We start from the raw sequence: 16,019 nt of genomic DNA on the forward strand, positions 1-16,019 counted from the left end.
CTAGATGCTTGAAGCTCCTCTGACAGCTCTGAAGTCTGACATAAATAAATAAACGTTTCTCTACAAATACAAACATTAGATTTCTCCTTGAATATTTAACTTCTTCTAATGTGTGTTTTAGTTGGAGTAATGTTCGTGATTATTGGTGTATTTGTGATGATGACCTTTTTAGTCCACAAAACAACGCAGATTATATTTAGTAGAAAAACGCAAAGAAATGACGTAAACTGAATGTAAATAGTAATATAAGATGTCATTAGTCCATCAGTTATAAGTTTGGCCTCTCTTTGTTTTCTTAAATTGTCTGAGTAACTGTAAATAATCACATTTTCCATGTGAGTTACTGACTTAAGAGTTAAGTTATCACGATGGCCCCTGAGGACGAAACACTCACAAATTATTGAGGAAATCCAAAGATGTTTCAAAGTTATTAAACAGTGCAAAAGTGAAAACACAGCTAAATACAACAACACAGAGGGCTCCAGCAAAATGCCATTCCTCAAAAATAATTTTAGTTCTTCAAAAACAATCAGCCTCCCCTGCAGCAGGTAGACAAAAACATGACATCAGTGTCGATTTGACTCACAATCAAGCGCAGTTTTAGTGTAAAATCATACGTAAACTTGCAGGTTCATGACTGCTGGGGAAAAGAAACGTTAGAGGGGAGGAGGGCGTGTGCTTGTGTTTGTAGGAGGGACTCCATCATTTAGAGAAGTGAGTAGTTCCTGGTTGGCCAGTGAAGACGGAAGAGAGGCAGCGTTAAACAATCAGAGCATCAAACATGAAAGTCCGTCACACTTGGATCTGCTTCTTCGTCCTCAGTGAGTGCTCTCACTCAGCATCTCTGTCATTCTCTCACTGCACCACGTTTCTCTCGTGTCTTTATTATTTATTCACAGTTGGTCATTTAAACTTTGCAGAAGATGGGGAACAGTTTCTGACGGGTGGACTCTGTTTGGCCACGTCTCCTAACGTGTTTCTGTGGTTAAACATGATGAACACACGTCTGCTGTTCTTAATGCGTTGCCTCTGTTTTTTGTTGTATTGCTTTGACTTTGTTGTAGCTTCACAACACAGGAAATCACTTCCCTTATGTAGTTTAATGGAATGGACGGACGGAGGGTTGTGACAGGGAGGGGTGCAATTTATTTACGGATATTTACTCATTGGTTTTCTGTGTGGCTCAACAACCCCCATCCCAATACTTTACTTTAAATCAACTGATCACAAACAAAAGAAAAGAAGTAACTCACCTCTAAAATTGGCTTTGCTTTCTGTCTGAACACAGTAAAGTTTCCACGTGTATAATTATTGTTGACTGAATCACTTAATTGGCACAATTTACATTTGCGCACATTTGTTATTACACTTGGGTTTTTTTTCTGAATGTAATGTTACCCCTCAGTCACAGACTGGTCGAACTGGGCAGCTCCCAGTATGACTCTGTTGAACTGTCTAAGTGTGAAACAAATGAGACTGCGACATCTTAACAGGAAGTACAGGTGATAACTATTGATTGATGATCTTTTCACCAGCGCTGCGGGACGGAAACACTGAGCTCATCGGTGCTAAAACCCGTAGAGGAACTGAAGGAGGAAACATCACAGTTGGCTGCTCCTTCTTTTTCTCTGGAGAAAGGAGGATCTTCTGTAAGAACAAATGTAAAGAAAAAGACATTCTCGTCGACACAACTGGTGACAGAGCTCAGAGGGGCAGATACAGCATCGACTATGTAGAAGGATCTTTGTTATCTTCAGCACTTCTGTATGTGAGCATCACAAATCTGAAGAGGTCTGACTCGGGATGGTACAGATGCAGTTTGGAGAGATCTTGGGGTACAGATTCATCCGAGGAGTTTGAGATCAGAGTTGAAGAAGGTGAGTTTCTACTGAGAGCCATTAAATTAACTTTTCTCTGACAGCTGCTGATGCTTCAAATAACCCAAGAAGTTGAGTCTTACAATTTATATTTTCATCATTGTGAACACTGAGAAATGCTCCTTAACACTTAATCTGTCAAACATCTGATGAACTCAAACTGTCGCACCGCAGTTGATCTGAATATTGTTGCACCAAACACATCGACTGCGAGAGGATTTGTGTCATTTGAATTAAATGTTTCTCTGCAGGGAGCATCTGATCGTCAGGACTTCTTTGTATCTGATCAATCAGTTTCTGATTCTTCGTTTTTTCGTGTTTCACAGCTCCAATCCCTCCAAAACCAAACCGGACTCCCCGACCTTTTTCCACATCAGTCCCATCAACTTCCACAACACCGCCGACAGCACAGAGTTTAAGCTCCAGTTCAGGGAGCGCCGCGCCTTCATCAGCCCCCCCTGAAGCCACCAGGCAGACTCAACGGACACCACCAGCTGCAGCTCCAGGTACATTTACATAATTCAAAATTCAAAATTCTTCATCTCGTACTTCATTAAAGTTTAAAGTGTGTTTGTAGACATTTTGGTCAAATCGGTGAGAGTTATTGGTAACTGCAGCATGTGACGTTGCTATGGTTACCTGCAGATGAATATACCTTACATGCTGATTCAGAAAGATGCTTAAATTGTTGACCGGAATTATGATATCAAAATCAACCATGTGAATCGTGCATGCAGGATATTTGCATACAGGTAGATACCGAAAGTGTTCATGTGTTTTGTACGTTCAGGACTCACATTCATTGTTGGTTTGAATGATTCTTTGTCATGAAGTATTGATTTAATGGTTTAAATATTTAGTTGATGTTACTATTAGCTTGACAACACGTTCTGCTCCCAGATATATTTTATGATGAACCAGAATCTTGTTGTGCAGCTCAAACCGCCACAGGCGTGCTGCTGTCCGTGGGTCTGACTCTTGTCGCCATGATCGTCACATTATCAGTGGCTGTGCTGATATTCTGCAGGAAGAGGGCCAAAGGTGAGGCTGCAAGAAACACACACACACACACACACACACACACACACACACACACACACACACACACACACACACGATACTGTTAAAAGTTATTGTTTACTGGAATGACCTAATTTATTCTTAAATTATGGCTAAAAACCTATTTTGAGATCACAGTGACCTTTGACCTTTGAGTCAAACCTATTCAGTGTCCGACCAACTGTAAAAACATGGTCATCAATTCTTAGGTTATGGCCAAAAATGTGTTTTGTGAGTCAAACTTTGAGAGTGAGAATCCTTCCTGCGTTGCTACCGTAACACCAGATGCTAGCTCGATATGTGACTCGCACCAATACTAGGTTAATGATTACTAACACTAGCAAGCTAACTAGCTAACTAAAAGCTTTGGTTGGCTCTTTGAATGGACCTAATCTTCTGAACTGCATGTTGTTCCAGAGCCTCCTGTGGAAGAGGAGTATATTAATGTCACAGAGGTGAGTTTGAGTAAATGTGGGACATCTCAGTGTCATCAGTGTTTGTGACACCAGCTGATATCGACACAAACCAAACCCCCTGTTCTCTTCTGGCAGCCCAACCGAGTGTATGAGGAGATCAGAGAGGAGGACGGACGGAGCAGATCTCCTCCTGTGGAAATATCTACAGTTTACAAATACGCCAAATACAGCAAACCGCATGGAGGTGAAACCACAGACGCCTACAGCTTTGTCACTGCAGCCAGTTCTCAGGGGAAAGTAAGTCAAAACTATGGAAGGATTTTAGCTTTTGGTTCAGGGAACAGTATCTTCAGGCGTCACCCACTAAAAACAGTAATCAGGCCAGTTTGAGACCATATCTACACACAGTACTGTGCAAACGTTTTAGGCAGGTGTGAAAAAATGCTGTAAACTAAGAATGCTTTCAAAAATGGGAGCGTTAATAGTTTGTTTTCATCAATTAACAAAATGCAGTGAATGAACAGAAGAGAAATCTAAATCAAGTCTATATTTGGTGTGACCACCCTTTGCCTTCAAAACAGCATCAATTCTTCTCGGTACACAGAGTTTTTGAAGGAACTCGGCTGGTAGGTTGTTCCAAACATCTTGGAGAACTAACCACAGATCTTCTGTGGATGTAGGCTTCCTCAGATCCTTCTGTCTCTTCATGTAATCCCAGACAGACTCCATGATGTTGAGATCAGGGCCCTGTGGGGGGGCCATACCATCACTTCCAGGACTTCTTGTTCTTCTTTACGCTGAAGATAGTTCTTAATGACTGGCTGTATGTTTGGGGTCGTTGTCCTGCTGCCAGTCATACGCCTCCCTGATGGTATTGCATGATGGATAAGTATCTGTACTTGTATGTCTCAGCGTTGAGGGCACCATTATTAATCCTGACCAAATCTCCAACTCCATTTGCAGAAATGCAGCCCCAAACTTGCAAGGAACCTCCACCACGCTTCACTGTCGCCTGCAGACACTCATTATTGTACCGCTCTCCAGCCCCTCTGCGAACAAACTGCCTTCTGCTACAGCCAAATATTTCAACTTTTGACTCATCAGTCCAGAGCACCATGTTTCTGCACCCCAGTTCCTGTGTTTTCGTGCATAGTTGAGTCGCTTGGCCTCGTTTCCATGTCCAGGTATGGCTTTTTGGCTGCAACTCTTCCTTGAAGACCACTTCTGGCCAGACTTCTCCGGACAGTAGATGGGTGTACCTGGGTCCTACTGGTTTCTGCCAGTTCTGAGCTGATGGCACTGCTGGACATCTTCTGATTTCGAAGGGAAATAAGCCTGATGTGTTTTTCATCCTTGGCCGACCGCTGCGTCTACGATCCTCAACGTTGCCCGTTTCTTTGTGCTTCTTCAAAAGAGCTTGAACAGCACATCTTGAAACTCCAGTCTGCTTTGACATCTTGGTCTGGGAGAGACCTTGCTGATGCAGTATAACTACCCTGTGTCTTGCAGCTGTGCTCAGTCTTGCCGTGGTGTACGGCCTGTGACATGAAACTGTCTTCCACAGCCTCACCTCGGTAGCAGAGTTTGGTCGTTCCTCACCCAGTTTTAAGCCTCCTACACAGCTGTTTCTGTTTCAGTCAATGTGTTTCAACCTACATGTGACATTGATGATCATTAGCACCTGTTTGGTATAACTGGTTGATCATACACCTGACTGTAATCCTACCAAACCCCTGACTTTGTGCAAGTACACCTATAAGAATTGATGCTGGTTTGAAGGCAAAGGGCAGTTACACCAAATATTGATTTGATTTAGATTTTTCTTTTGTTCGCTCACTTTACATTTTGTAAATTGATAAAAATAAACAATTATTTATATTTTTAAAAGCATTCTTAGTTTACAGCATTTTTCACACCTGCCTGAAACTTTTGCACAGTACTGTGTATGTATCTATACACCACAAATTGGTTTGAGGAAGTCTTCATACTGAATGTTGAAGTGTGGTCAGAGAGGGAGGGAAAGGCGCTGCACTGAAACACAGATACTCAGTTCATCAAGTCTACAACAGTCTAAGTGAAAACTTTGTTTTCTTCCAGACTGAAGACGACGGGAGTGAACTCACCTACTCTCAGGTGGCTTTTTCCAACAGCACAGCTGCGTCGCTCAGCGGCGCCCCCGTCGGTGACGCAGATACCGTCATCTACTCTGTGCCTCGGGTCGCAGCGAGCTCGGCGGGCAGCCACGCCGAAGTCGCTCCACCTCCTCTGTACTCTACTGTTACTTTACATCAGCAGTAGCTTCATTCACTCCCTGCTGTCCTGAGAGAAGTTACGTCTCTCTCATCCGTAACTGTGCAGTCACAACGTCAGCTTCAGCTACTTTTACTACTTCTACTTTAAGTTAAGCTCACCTTATATATATATTTTTTAAATGTTAACAACGAAGATGAGACGATTCTTTAAGTCCTTTGTGTTTATTTTATCTGCAGAAATGTTTATATTTTGTTATTGCAGTCAGATGCTGTGTTCGATATCACTGCAGTTGGTTTGTTTAGGTGGTGAATCTAGTCATCATGACAACAATGTTTAAAATAAACTTGGCAATTTAAACAGTTTGTGGTCTTTTATCTTCTACAAAATGTTTTGTTTTGCGTTGAACACCAAACTGTCCTGCAGTGAAACTAACGACGGTAGTCAGTACGAGACGCTGCAAGCAGCTTGATGAACTTCACCTCACAAAAAATATGAACTGCTCTTGTCACGAGTGAATGTCTGCATTTCCTTCAGAGAGAAAAAGATAGTGGACAAAATGACTTCATAACACAGAGATTGTCTCACAGTGTAGACATACTCTTTACAAAAATGTGACAGTAATGCTGTTTTAAGTTACAACAAAGCCTCATTTGAATGTAAAATCATCCACGAACATGCAGGTAATGGAATGAAAAAACCTGAGCGTAGAGGGGGGGAAGAGTTCAGACTGTGTTGTGGTTGGAGGAGGAGGATGTCCGTCATTTAGAGTGAGTAGTTCCTGTTGCTGGTGGAGAAGAAAGAGAGGCCATGTTAAACCATCAGAGCTGCCAACATGAAAGTCCGTCACACTTGGATCTGCTTCTTCTTCCTCAGTGAGTTCTCGCCTTCTGTTTCTTCAATCAATCTTTATTTCTTCAGTAAATGTTGTACCAGATGTTTAACAGTGGGCTTTGTTTCATAAACATGACAGTCAGACAATCTGCAATCAACTATTGTTCTTCTGTACTTGTTTTATAGTTTTATAGTTTCTTTTCGTTGTGTTTTGGAGCTGAAGTTATTTGTTCTGTTGCTTCAGCCTGACAGATCTATCTGATAGAGTTAGCAAAAAGATAAAAAGGTCTCACAGAGTAAGAGAGAAACCTGCTGAAGTTACAACCAAAATAAATCTTTAAACATTTTCAGAGTCACTGGGTCGTACGTTTGAATGTTTTACAAACCATTCTTCAATATTTTCTTATCTAAATGTATTCAGAACTGCCTCGGACCACGAGTACGCACAAATGATGAAGGCCAGGTTGTCTCTGACCTTTTAACTAAATGCAAATGTAAATCTTACAACAACTTCATCACTTTCTCCATGAAAGTATTTCCTCGTGTGGAGAAACGGCGGCATGGGAGCATGCTGGTTGCAAATAGCAGGCGTGCAGCTGTTCATTTAGAATGACTCTGCTTCACTAACATCTGCATGGTGGTAGGAAACTGGACGGTGTGCACGTTCCACCAATCTGACGGTAATTTTGCCTTTTTACTGATTTTGTGCGCAAGGTAAGAACATTTATATGCACACAGTGAATGAGGCCCAATGTCTCTTTGTCTTTTGTTAATTTGCAGTTTGCTGAAACACTTTGTTTTACCTTCTTAGAGGTGAAGAGAGAAAAACAATCATTTTAAATGATTTGATTTGAAGCAGCTCCAGAGGAAGACGTGCAGCAGTGACGGCTGACAAACTGACAGCTGTGGAAATGTTGAGCAACTCACCCAAAACCTCATTTCACATGCAAAGAGGAAATCAACAATTTTCAAATGAGAAAAGGGGAATTAAACAACAAACAAACGACACAAAACAAAGATGTATTATTATTATTATTATTATATAGAATAAGATATTTTACGCGTCTATAGGTTTTCCCTTCGTCAGCGGGACAGATACGTCTCTCGATACTGATTGATTAGGACAAAAAAAATCAAACAAGTTTCTTTGATGACAGAATCAGAATTGAATCAACCTGCCGTTCGACTGGTCGAACTGGGCAGCTCCCAGTATGACTCCGTTGAACTGTCTAAGTGTGAAACAAATGAGACTGCGACATCTTAACAGGAAGTACAGGTGATAACTATTGATTGATGATCTTTTCACCAGCGCTGCGGGACGGAAACACTGAGCTCATCGGTGCTAAAACCCATAGAGGAACTGAAGGAGGAAACATCACAGTTGGCTGCTCCTTCTTTTTCCCTGGAGAAAGGAGGATCTTCTGTAAGAACAAATGTAAAGAAAAAGACATTCTCGTCGACACAACTGGTGACAGAGCTCAGAGGGGCAGATACAGCATCGACTATGTAGAAGGATCTTTGTTATCTTCAGCACTTCTGTATGTGAGCATCACAAATCTGAAGAGGTCTGACTCGGGATGGTACAGATGCAGTTTGGAGAGATCTTGGGGTACAGATTCATCCGAGGAGTTTGAGATCAGAGTTGAAGAAGGTGAGTTTCTACTGAGAGCCATTAAATTAACTTTTCTCTGACAGCTGCTGATGCTTCAAATAACCCAAGAAGTTGAGTCTTACAATTTATATTTTCATCATTGTGAACACTGAGAAATGCTCCTTAACACTTAATCTGTCAAACATCTGATGAACTCAAACTGTCGCACCGCAGTTGATCTGAATATTGTTGCACCAAACACATCGACTGCGAGAGGATTTGTGTCATTTGAATTAAATGTTTCTCTGCAGGGAGCATCTGATCATCAGGACTTCTTTGTATCTGATCAATCAGTTTCTGATTCTTCGTTTTTTCGTGTTTCACAGCTCCAATCCCTCCAAAACCAAACCGGACTCCCCGACCTTTTTCCACATCAGTCCCATCAGCTTCCACAACACCGACGACAGCACAGAGTTTAAGCTCCAGTTCAGGGAGCGCCGCGCCTTCATCAGCCCCCCCTGAAGCCACCAGGCAGACTCAACGGACACCACCAGCTGCAGCTCCAGGTACATTTACATAATTCAAAGGTATGTTAACGTTTTATAGCCAGGTGTCTTATCTAATCGAACTGCAGAGTTATTTTACGTCCACCTGTAATAAATGTTTATGACTATTTTTTTCATAAAAGACATGTTGACTTCCTCCAACTTTAGTTTGAACAACAAGCTACAATGTTGTTCCAGTTTCCCAAAACTGAGGCCAACCACAGTTGACCAATCACAAACCTTGATTCTTCCCCTCACAGTGACAACACACATGCAAACCAACTTTCAGTCGGAATCTAACAGCTAACAGGTTTAACGTGTCAAATTGATCAAAGAAACTTTTGATTTAATAATTGTTTCTTCTGAAAGTTGACTTCATCACCTCATTATGAAGCTCGGCATAGTTTAAAAAACAACAACTTCTGCCTTAATTAATCACTGATGTAATTCACCTTAGCTGACGTTACCCACTCAATATTTTGCTACGTTAGCTAGCTAGCAATTCGTCCGTGTTTGCAAACAAGCTACGTGGACTTTATGTTGAACTCTGTGTTTCGGTGGGTGGCGGGTGGTTTGTTGTTAGCTGGTGTCCACACACTGTTGGTGCTGAAGGGGAGCTGAAACGTTTCTTTCTATAATGAACCAGGAAGTGTAAAACAAACTTTATCTCCAGCTGTAAGAGGTGTGCGGCTGTATGTGCGTCTGACTCTGGCCGTCGTGATCGTCGTGTCATCAGCTGCTCTGCTGATATTCTGCAGAAAGAGGGCCAAAGGTGAGGCAGCACACACACACACACACACACACACACACACACACTTAGAACAAAGTTAATTTATTGGGGAAAATATTTGCCTAATATTTATAGTTCTTCAGATGTGGTGGGAACACAAACAGGGATACGCAAAAGGGACATTTAGTTCCTGGTTTAGTTCCTGGAACGTTTTGCAACGTTTTGGTTGGCTGTAAGTGTCTCTTTGAATGGACCTAATCTTCTGAACTACATGTTTTTTCAGAGCCTCCTGTGGAAAAGGAGAATATTAATGTCACAGAGGTGAGTTTGAGTAAATGTGGGACATCTCGGTGTCATCAGTGTTTGTGACACCAGCTGATATCGATACAAACCAAACCCCCTGTTCTCTTCTGGCAGCCCAACCGAGTGTATGAGGAGATCAGAGAGGAGGACGGACGGAGCAGATCTCCTCCTGTGGAAATATCTACAGTTTACACCTTCCACAGCAGCCAGCTCTCAGAAGAAAGTAAGTAAAAACTGTCGTCTTACACAAGCTGTACATCTGTTTCTCAGTAACATGCTGCCTTTTTCAGAAACAGGAATCAGGCCAGTTTGTGATCGTATCTATTTATATGTGACCCTATATGTACCACAAACTTCCGTTGTAATGAGGAGGACGTCTTCAGACCGAATGTGGTCAGAGAGGAGGAGGAAAAGGTGTTGCACTGAAACACAGATACTCAGTTAAGTATTAAACAACAGATCTGGAGATAAAACCCTGTAAACAGTTTACATGAAGCAGCACACACGCTGAAATAATGCTTAAGTGACAAAACAGGTGAGAAAACGTGCAGCTGAGGGGCCTCCTGCCCTGCGACCACAGGGAGGGCTGTTATTTCAACTGGCTGGATAGACTGTTAACATGCAGACAACGTGGTGTTTGTGTTCAAATGTAAAACCATAAAATATTAATAACCCACACTGAAACACAAGCCGGTGGATGTTTAAACAGTGTGTGAAGGTGCAGTACCACCAGTGGCCACTGGAGGCTGCAACAACCTCCGGCTCTAAAAAACAGTTTTCTCTGTGAATATGTAACTTTGCATCTTCTAATATGTGACTTGGTGAAAGTTAATTCATATAGTTATATATTACTGCTCAAAGAGAAACCTATTTTGGGGCATGTGTGCATGATTGACAGGTGTCTCAGCCAATCGCTGTCAGTGGCGGTTGCTTCCTGCTCAGCTCCATCCTCTCTTCCCAGATTTGCATAATATAAAAGTTATGAACCGAATGAGACATTTTACAGTTTAAATAATAAACTTGTCGGTGCTCTCTGGTGGACAAAAATGTTTTGGACAATGTCTTGTCACTTACTGGCAGACATATATGCCGATACCAATATATCTGCAGTCAGAGAATATCGGCTGATGTATCAGAACATCCTCTCAGTACTGCACTACCTCTGCTTCCATTTCATTGGACCTGCATGTTACTGGACTTCTTTGGTTTGTAGGAGCCTAAATCTTTTCAGGACCATGTGTGTGAACAGAATACAGGAAATGTGCACGTTCTCTCTTATGATTTGTGTTTAATACTAATGCTCAGAAAAGGCTGATAGTAACACATATTTTCAGATTTGTAGTGGAGCTTGGTTTTGCTTTGCAAAGAAAGCAGATGACACAGGATGTTAGTTATTATCTTATAATAACTTCTGTGCACAAGATAGTATCTTTCAGGACGTTCAGGCCCTGTAGATTATCTATAAATATATATATATAAATAAAAGCTTTAAGTTTCTATTGAGACTAAAACAGTCTGTAAGTGATAAACTTCTCCCTCTTTGTTTCCTTTCAGTCTGAAGACGACTCGAGTAAACTCACCTACTCTCTCAGGGGCCGACAGGTGAACACAAAGTGGTTTGAAAGACTCACATTCACACAAAAATCAAGTTTTTTTTCTTGTGACGACCTGAGAGAAGTTAGATCTGTGTGTCACAACGTTAGCTTCAAGTTAGCGCTACTTTTAAGTTAATATGTTGGTTAAAGATATTTAAGTATTATTAAAGTCTTTGGTTAAGGTAAAATCCTTTGTGAGGTGCAAGTTATATTATAGTTATATTATAGTATTAGTAAATCGTTTTTAAAATGTCAACAGTGATGAGACGTTTATATAAAATCTGTGTTTATTGCATCTGCAGAAATGTATATATGTTGTTATTGTAGCTACTGTATTAATGCCTTAGTTTTATTTCCTAACTTTAGTTAGGCCTGTAAAACTTCCTGATCCTTTGATACTAAAATATTTCAATATAACAAACCACCCTGATCGTCCAGACACACACAGCATCTGTTTGAAGTGAAAGAAAATAACTTGAATTAGAACAGGAGCAGTCGTTTACATATTTTTAATGAAAATAAACTTGACATGACTTGAACATTGGCAGTTTAAACAGTTTGTGGTCTTTTATCTTCTACAAAATGTTTTTATAAATATTTTCAGCCACTAATCTCCAGTTTTGTGTTGAACACCAAACTGTCCGAACACCTAACTGCTCTTGTGAAGAAAAGTGGCAACCACATAAAGTATATTTCCACAGATGAACTTCCTGCGATGCCTCGACTGCAACGCTGCCAAACTGCTGCGTTTGCTCGTCCATGTTGTCAGGGTTAGAAAAAAAACACAATAAAAAAAATCTAATTAATTTAACTTAGAATGAAATTTAACTTAAAATGTAAAAACAATAATTATAAATGGAAGACAAACACTTGGTAAGTAATTCCCTTTACAGCCTTACGGTGCTCAAAGAAGAAGAAAAATAATATTAATTACTCGATACAAAACAATAAAGTAAATACAGCATGTGAGGTGTCAATAAAAGGGTGTCAGGTGAAAATCAATGCTGTGGCACGTTACAGGTAAACACACTAGGAGGAGGATGAAGGTCAGCTGACAGAATAAAAACTGCATAGAATCAATATTAAATCTCTAATGTAGAGAAGATCGAGTGTCGTTTCTGCTCTCAGTCGTCTGTTGTAGTGCTTCTTTTAACGTCTGAAACTTCGTTTCCCTCCAGCTTCCCTGTTTATTGCCTGACTGACTGAACCAACTTCTGCTGCCAAATCTGAAACCCAAACTCAACCCGAGGACATATGGAAGCAGATGATTGTTGCAGTCAGAGAGAGAAAGAGAGAATGTCCTGGTTTGAAATAACCAAACCAGGACCCGACTTGACTCGGTCTCCAAACGCGACTTGTAAATCTGGAGTGAATACCGTCAGCTGTCCTGCTCCAGTTCAACCTCCAAAATACAACAAAGTCCCTTCAACACATGAGAGAAAAAAACATCAGTGGAAGAACATTGATGTGAAAAAGAAAGTAAATAATCTGGTGTGAAGACGCTTTGCATCGTCTGCAGGTTCACAACCTCGACTCTGACTTCATCTGGAGGATTATTATCAATAAATAAATTTCAGTTTTCGATACACAATAATACAATAACATACTTTACACTTTTCATGTAGAAAAATATTATTACCCTCGTTACTCAGTGAGAAAATAAAGGTTCAGGATTGTGAAGCAAAAAAGGCAAAAGTGCAAAAACAACAGAGCTCTACAGGGAGTGTTTGTGCAGTCGTCTGTCCTCCAACATGGCCGCCTGTAACCAACGGTAACCACTTCTACAAGAAAATACCCACTCAGTGTTCTTGGGTAAAGCAGATCAAATGTAGAAGCCGCACAAACATCCTGTTAAAGCCTCCGTTTGGTTAAATATTTGTCCCTTTATGACACAATGAAAACAGAATAAATAATATTTGAGTGAAGTCGTTTTTCTGAAGACGTTCGTGAACAGAAAAGTCTTTTTGGTAGCTGATGTTCCTTCACAGTGCAGACAGAATGAGGGAGTCTGTAGCTACAGTGAGCTCCCTCCAAGAAACATGACTGATGTCTTTGCAGTCCACCTTAAGAAGCTGCAGTGTTGGCACCGGCCTCTCCTAAAAGGATCATTGTACCGTATCTGAGCTGCTGTGTGTCTCCACCAAAAACTGAAGTGATGGGCGTAAACTACATAGATGTATATGTAATGTAATAAATATAATAAATGACAGATGAATTGATAATGAAAGTAGTCATTTGGTCTGTATAACGTCAGAAAATAATTCTCAAAACTCAAGTTAACAGATTGAAATCCGATGGGCAGCCGAAAACCCAAAGATATTTAAAACAGCAAATCTCCACACGTGAAGAGCTGAAATCAGTGAATTTGGGGAAGTTTTGCCTAAAAGATGAACTATCAGAATAGATGCTGATTAATTCTCCGTCCATCGACTCATCGTTTTTGCTCCAGTGTCAACGAAACATCTGGAAATGAACATCAGCCAAACATCACTGATGAACAGCAGCTACGTTCTTGTTTAGAGACTGATGTTTGGTCTGTATTTTAAATTTAATTTAAATTTAAATTTCACCTTTTATATCAACCAAGTCAAGCTGCGATGTGACGTCCGCTGAGGATTCAACACAGTGTCATAATTATTTTTCACAGACTTTGTTGACCTGTTGTGATGTTTTGAAATACAGACCATAACAGGATACTGACTCTGACAATGGGACACAGTTTAAGAGACGTCAAAGAAGCACTCGGGACGGGGAGGGAGAGGGGAGAGCTCATTTTCCAGGACGCCACAGCGATCACTGCAGCAGAGACAACGACAGCAGCGTTGGCTTCATCCGTTTTCTGTGATCTGAGCGCTCCTCCTCCTCCTCGTCATCGTCACAGCGGGTTTCTAAAGGACGCAGTGCTTCTCTGCGACCACCAGAGTGAGCAGCCGATCATTCACGCCAAACCAGGGGGGAGGAGGGACGACAACATGAGGTCCAAATACAGAGGAGAAGATAAAGTTGCTGGTTTGAATCCCTAGATCCAAGGACAGACCGAACAGGAACAGCTACACTTTAGGTGGCGTCAGGCCAAGGCACTTAAACATCTGAACTCCTCCTGTAAAGCGGGCTGATGCTGAAAAATGTTGAACCTTCCACTCGATGAATTAAAGGACTATCAGAGCTGTGAAGAAGCGAGCGAGTGGGAGTGTAAATGTCTTCAAAACACAAGACAACGGATAATTCAGAAGCAGCCGGCTGGAAGTTCAGAGAGGACGAAGTAGGATGACTGCACACAGGGAAGTGCTGACTGCATGACATCAATCCAAACAAGAATCTGACCAGTGAAACCAGCGAGAGGACAAGATACGCATGGAAGTACTGGAAACCACTTCCCCTCATGGCCTGAATTAAATTTCACAATTTCAGTTTCTACAGAAATGTGAGGATGTCGGCAACATCTTCACTACAGTTGCTGAAAACACTCTGTTGATCTAAGATGCTGTTAAATGCAGTAAAACGATTGTCAGATGGCAGCACATTTAAAGTGTAACTTCATCATATCAGAGCTACAGAGGCAGTGAACCAGACTAAAACATCAAAAACGGTTAAATTTAGGTTAAAACTCAAACAACAGAGAAAGAGAGAAAAGAAAATTAGGAAAAGGAAACTTTTCGGCTGGGTGTGAAGTTTGAAAATGTCTTTGAAGACGGCACTGCTGGTTAGATTTCAGGTTAGATTTGGTCTTTTTTGGCCAATGTGTTGCTCACCTTTTCAACTGCAGAGCTTTTAGAAAGAAGGACTCAAAACTGCTGAACTCAGATTTAACCGAAGTGATCTAAATCTGTCAAACAAGTTTCAAACAAGAATCCTTCGAGACCGCCTCCATCACTAAAATCTCTGCAAAGGAGCAAGTGAGGAAAACTTTTTTCAAATCCGACAGGAACGCAAACATGAAAATCAGGTAAAAAAAAAGGAAAACTAAACATAATTTCCTTCCAGGAAAAGATTTGAGGGGTTGTGGTGAATCTGGCCTCCAGTGATTCTCATGGTGCCGTTGAGCCAGGCACCAGTCCTGCTGCTGGATCACAGTGTGTCGTCACTTTGGTGTCTGCGGGAGGAAGCGAAGGCGATGTCGCTCTGTGTGTTGCTGTGCCGTTGAGCCAGGCACCGCCAGGCCTGCCGTCGGACTACCGTCACAGTGTGGACGAGCTTTGGTGTCTGCATGTGAGCAGAGAGGAGGAGGATTCCCTCTGAGCCTCTGAGCCAGGCATCGCGAGGATCCGTCCGTCACAGTGTGGAGCCGGAAGGTGCAGAGAGTCCCTGCGGCTATAACTGCTGCTGCTGCACCAGCCGTCTGTAATGTGGCATGACTTTACTCTCGGGGAGGTAGAGCGCCATCTCCAGGGCGACCAGGATGGTGAACTCAAAGGATATCAGCTCCCTCCTGCTGATCCTGAAACGCTCCTCCAGCTTCTGCAGAGACACGACAGAAACCAAAGCGTGAGAGACACAATGTTTTCTTTCGACCCGTCTCTGGAAAAGTCACGTTTCCTTATTTTCTATTTTACTTTTCTCTGTTCTTTTTTTATTGGCGTACGAAATGATACACGTTGTGCCTTTTTATGCTAAAATACACTTCTTGACGGCAGCTCTGAGGCTGAAACTTTGTCGAACTTGAAAGTGAAACATTACTTGTGAGCACCTTGAGTGACACTGAGGTCGGCAAGAGCAGCGTACAAAACATACAGTTAGCGCTAACCGTCACTGGTTTAAATGACAAGTGTTGCAGGCAGCAGGTCATGTCAGCGGATGCTAATTAATGTTAATTCCATGA

General features: G+C 41.6%; 2 protein-coding genes and 1 long non-coding RNA gene across 3 annotated transcripts in view; 2 read left to right on the forward strand and 1 right to left on the reverse strand.

Moving 5' to 3' along the window:
• The first annotated feature begins 781 nt into the window (after nucleotides 1-781).
• Nucleotides 782-5,650, forward strand: LOC139288576 (uncharacterized). The gene is made up of 7 exons (XM_070909895.1): nucleotides 782-821; nucleotides 1,536-1,877; nucleotides 2,204-2,383; nucleotides 2,814-2,918; nucleotides 3,354-3,391; nucleotides 3,488-3,649; nucleotides 5,450-5,650. The coding sequence occupies exons 1-7, from the start codon at nucleotides 782-784 to the stop codon at nucleotides 5,648-5,650; spliced, it is 1,068 nt and encodes a 355-aa protein (XP_070765996.1).
• A 4,107-nt stretch (nucleotides 5,651-9,757) lies between these two features.
• LOC139289166 (uncharacterized) lies at nucleotides 9,758-11,739 on the forward strand. The gene is made up of 2 exons (XR_011597453.1): nucleotides 9,758-9,828; nucleotides 11,160-11,739. It is a non-coding gene; the product is annotated as an uncharacterized lncRNA (long non-coding RNA).
• A 3,566-nt stretch (nucleotides 11,740-15,305) lies between these two features.
• Nucleotides 15,306-16,019, reverse strand: part of cables2b (Cdk5 and Abl enzyme substrate 2b) — a 28,508-nt gene continuing 27,794 nt past the window's right edge. The window contains exon 10 of the mRNA XM_070910688.1: nucleotides 15,306-15,658. Within this exon, the coding sequence (XP_070766789.1) occupies nucleotides 15,512-15,658 (147 nt within the window). The 3' untranslated portion in view covers nucleotides 15,306-15,511. The remainder of the gene's footprint in view (nucleotides 15,659-16,019) is intronic.

The sequence above is a fragment of the Enoplosus armatus genome, chromosome 8 (genome assembly GCF_043641665.1).
Source record: "Enoplosus armatus isolate fEnoArm2 chromosome 8, fEnoArm2.hap1, whole genome shotgun sequence".
Taxonomy (NCBI): Eukaryota; Metazoa; Chordata; class Actinopteri; order Centrarchiformes; family Enoplosidae; genus Enoplosus; species Enoplosus armatus.

Excerpts from the sequence above, each read along its gene's own strand:
- LOC139288576 (XM_070909895.1), top strand. The coding sequence starts at position 782 with ATGAAAGTCCGTCACACTTGGATCTGCTTCTTCGTCCTCA. Across the intron at positions 822-1,535 it reads GATCTGCTTCTTCGTCCTCA|CGCTGCGGGACGGAAACACT; the intron begins GTGAGTGCTCTC and ends TCTTTTCACCAG. Across the intron at positions 2,384-2,813 it reads ACCACCAGCTGCAGCTCCAG|CTCAAACCGCCACAGGCGTG; the intron begins GTACATTTACAT and ends CTTGTTGTGCAG.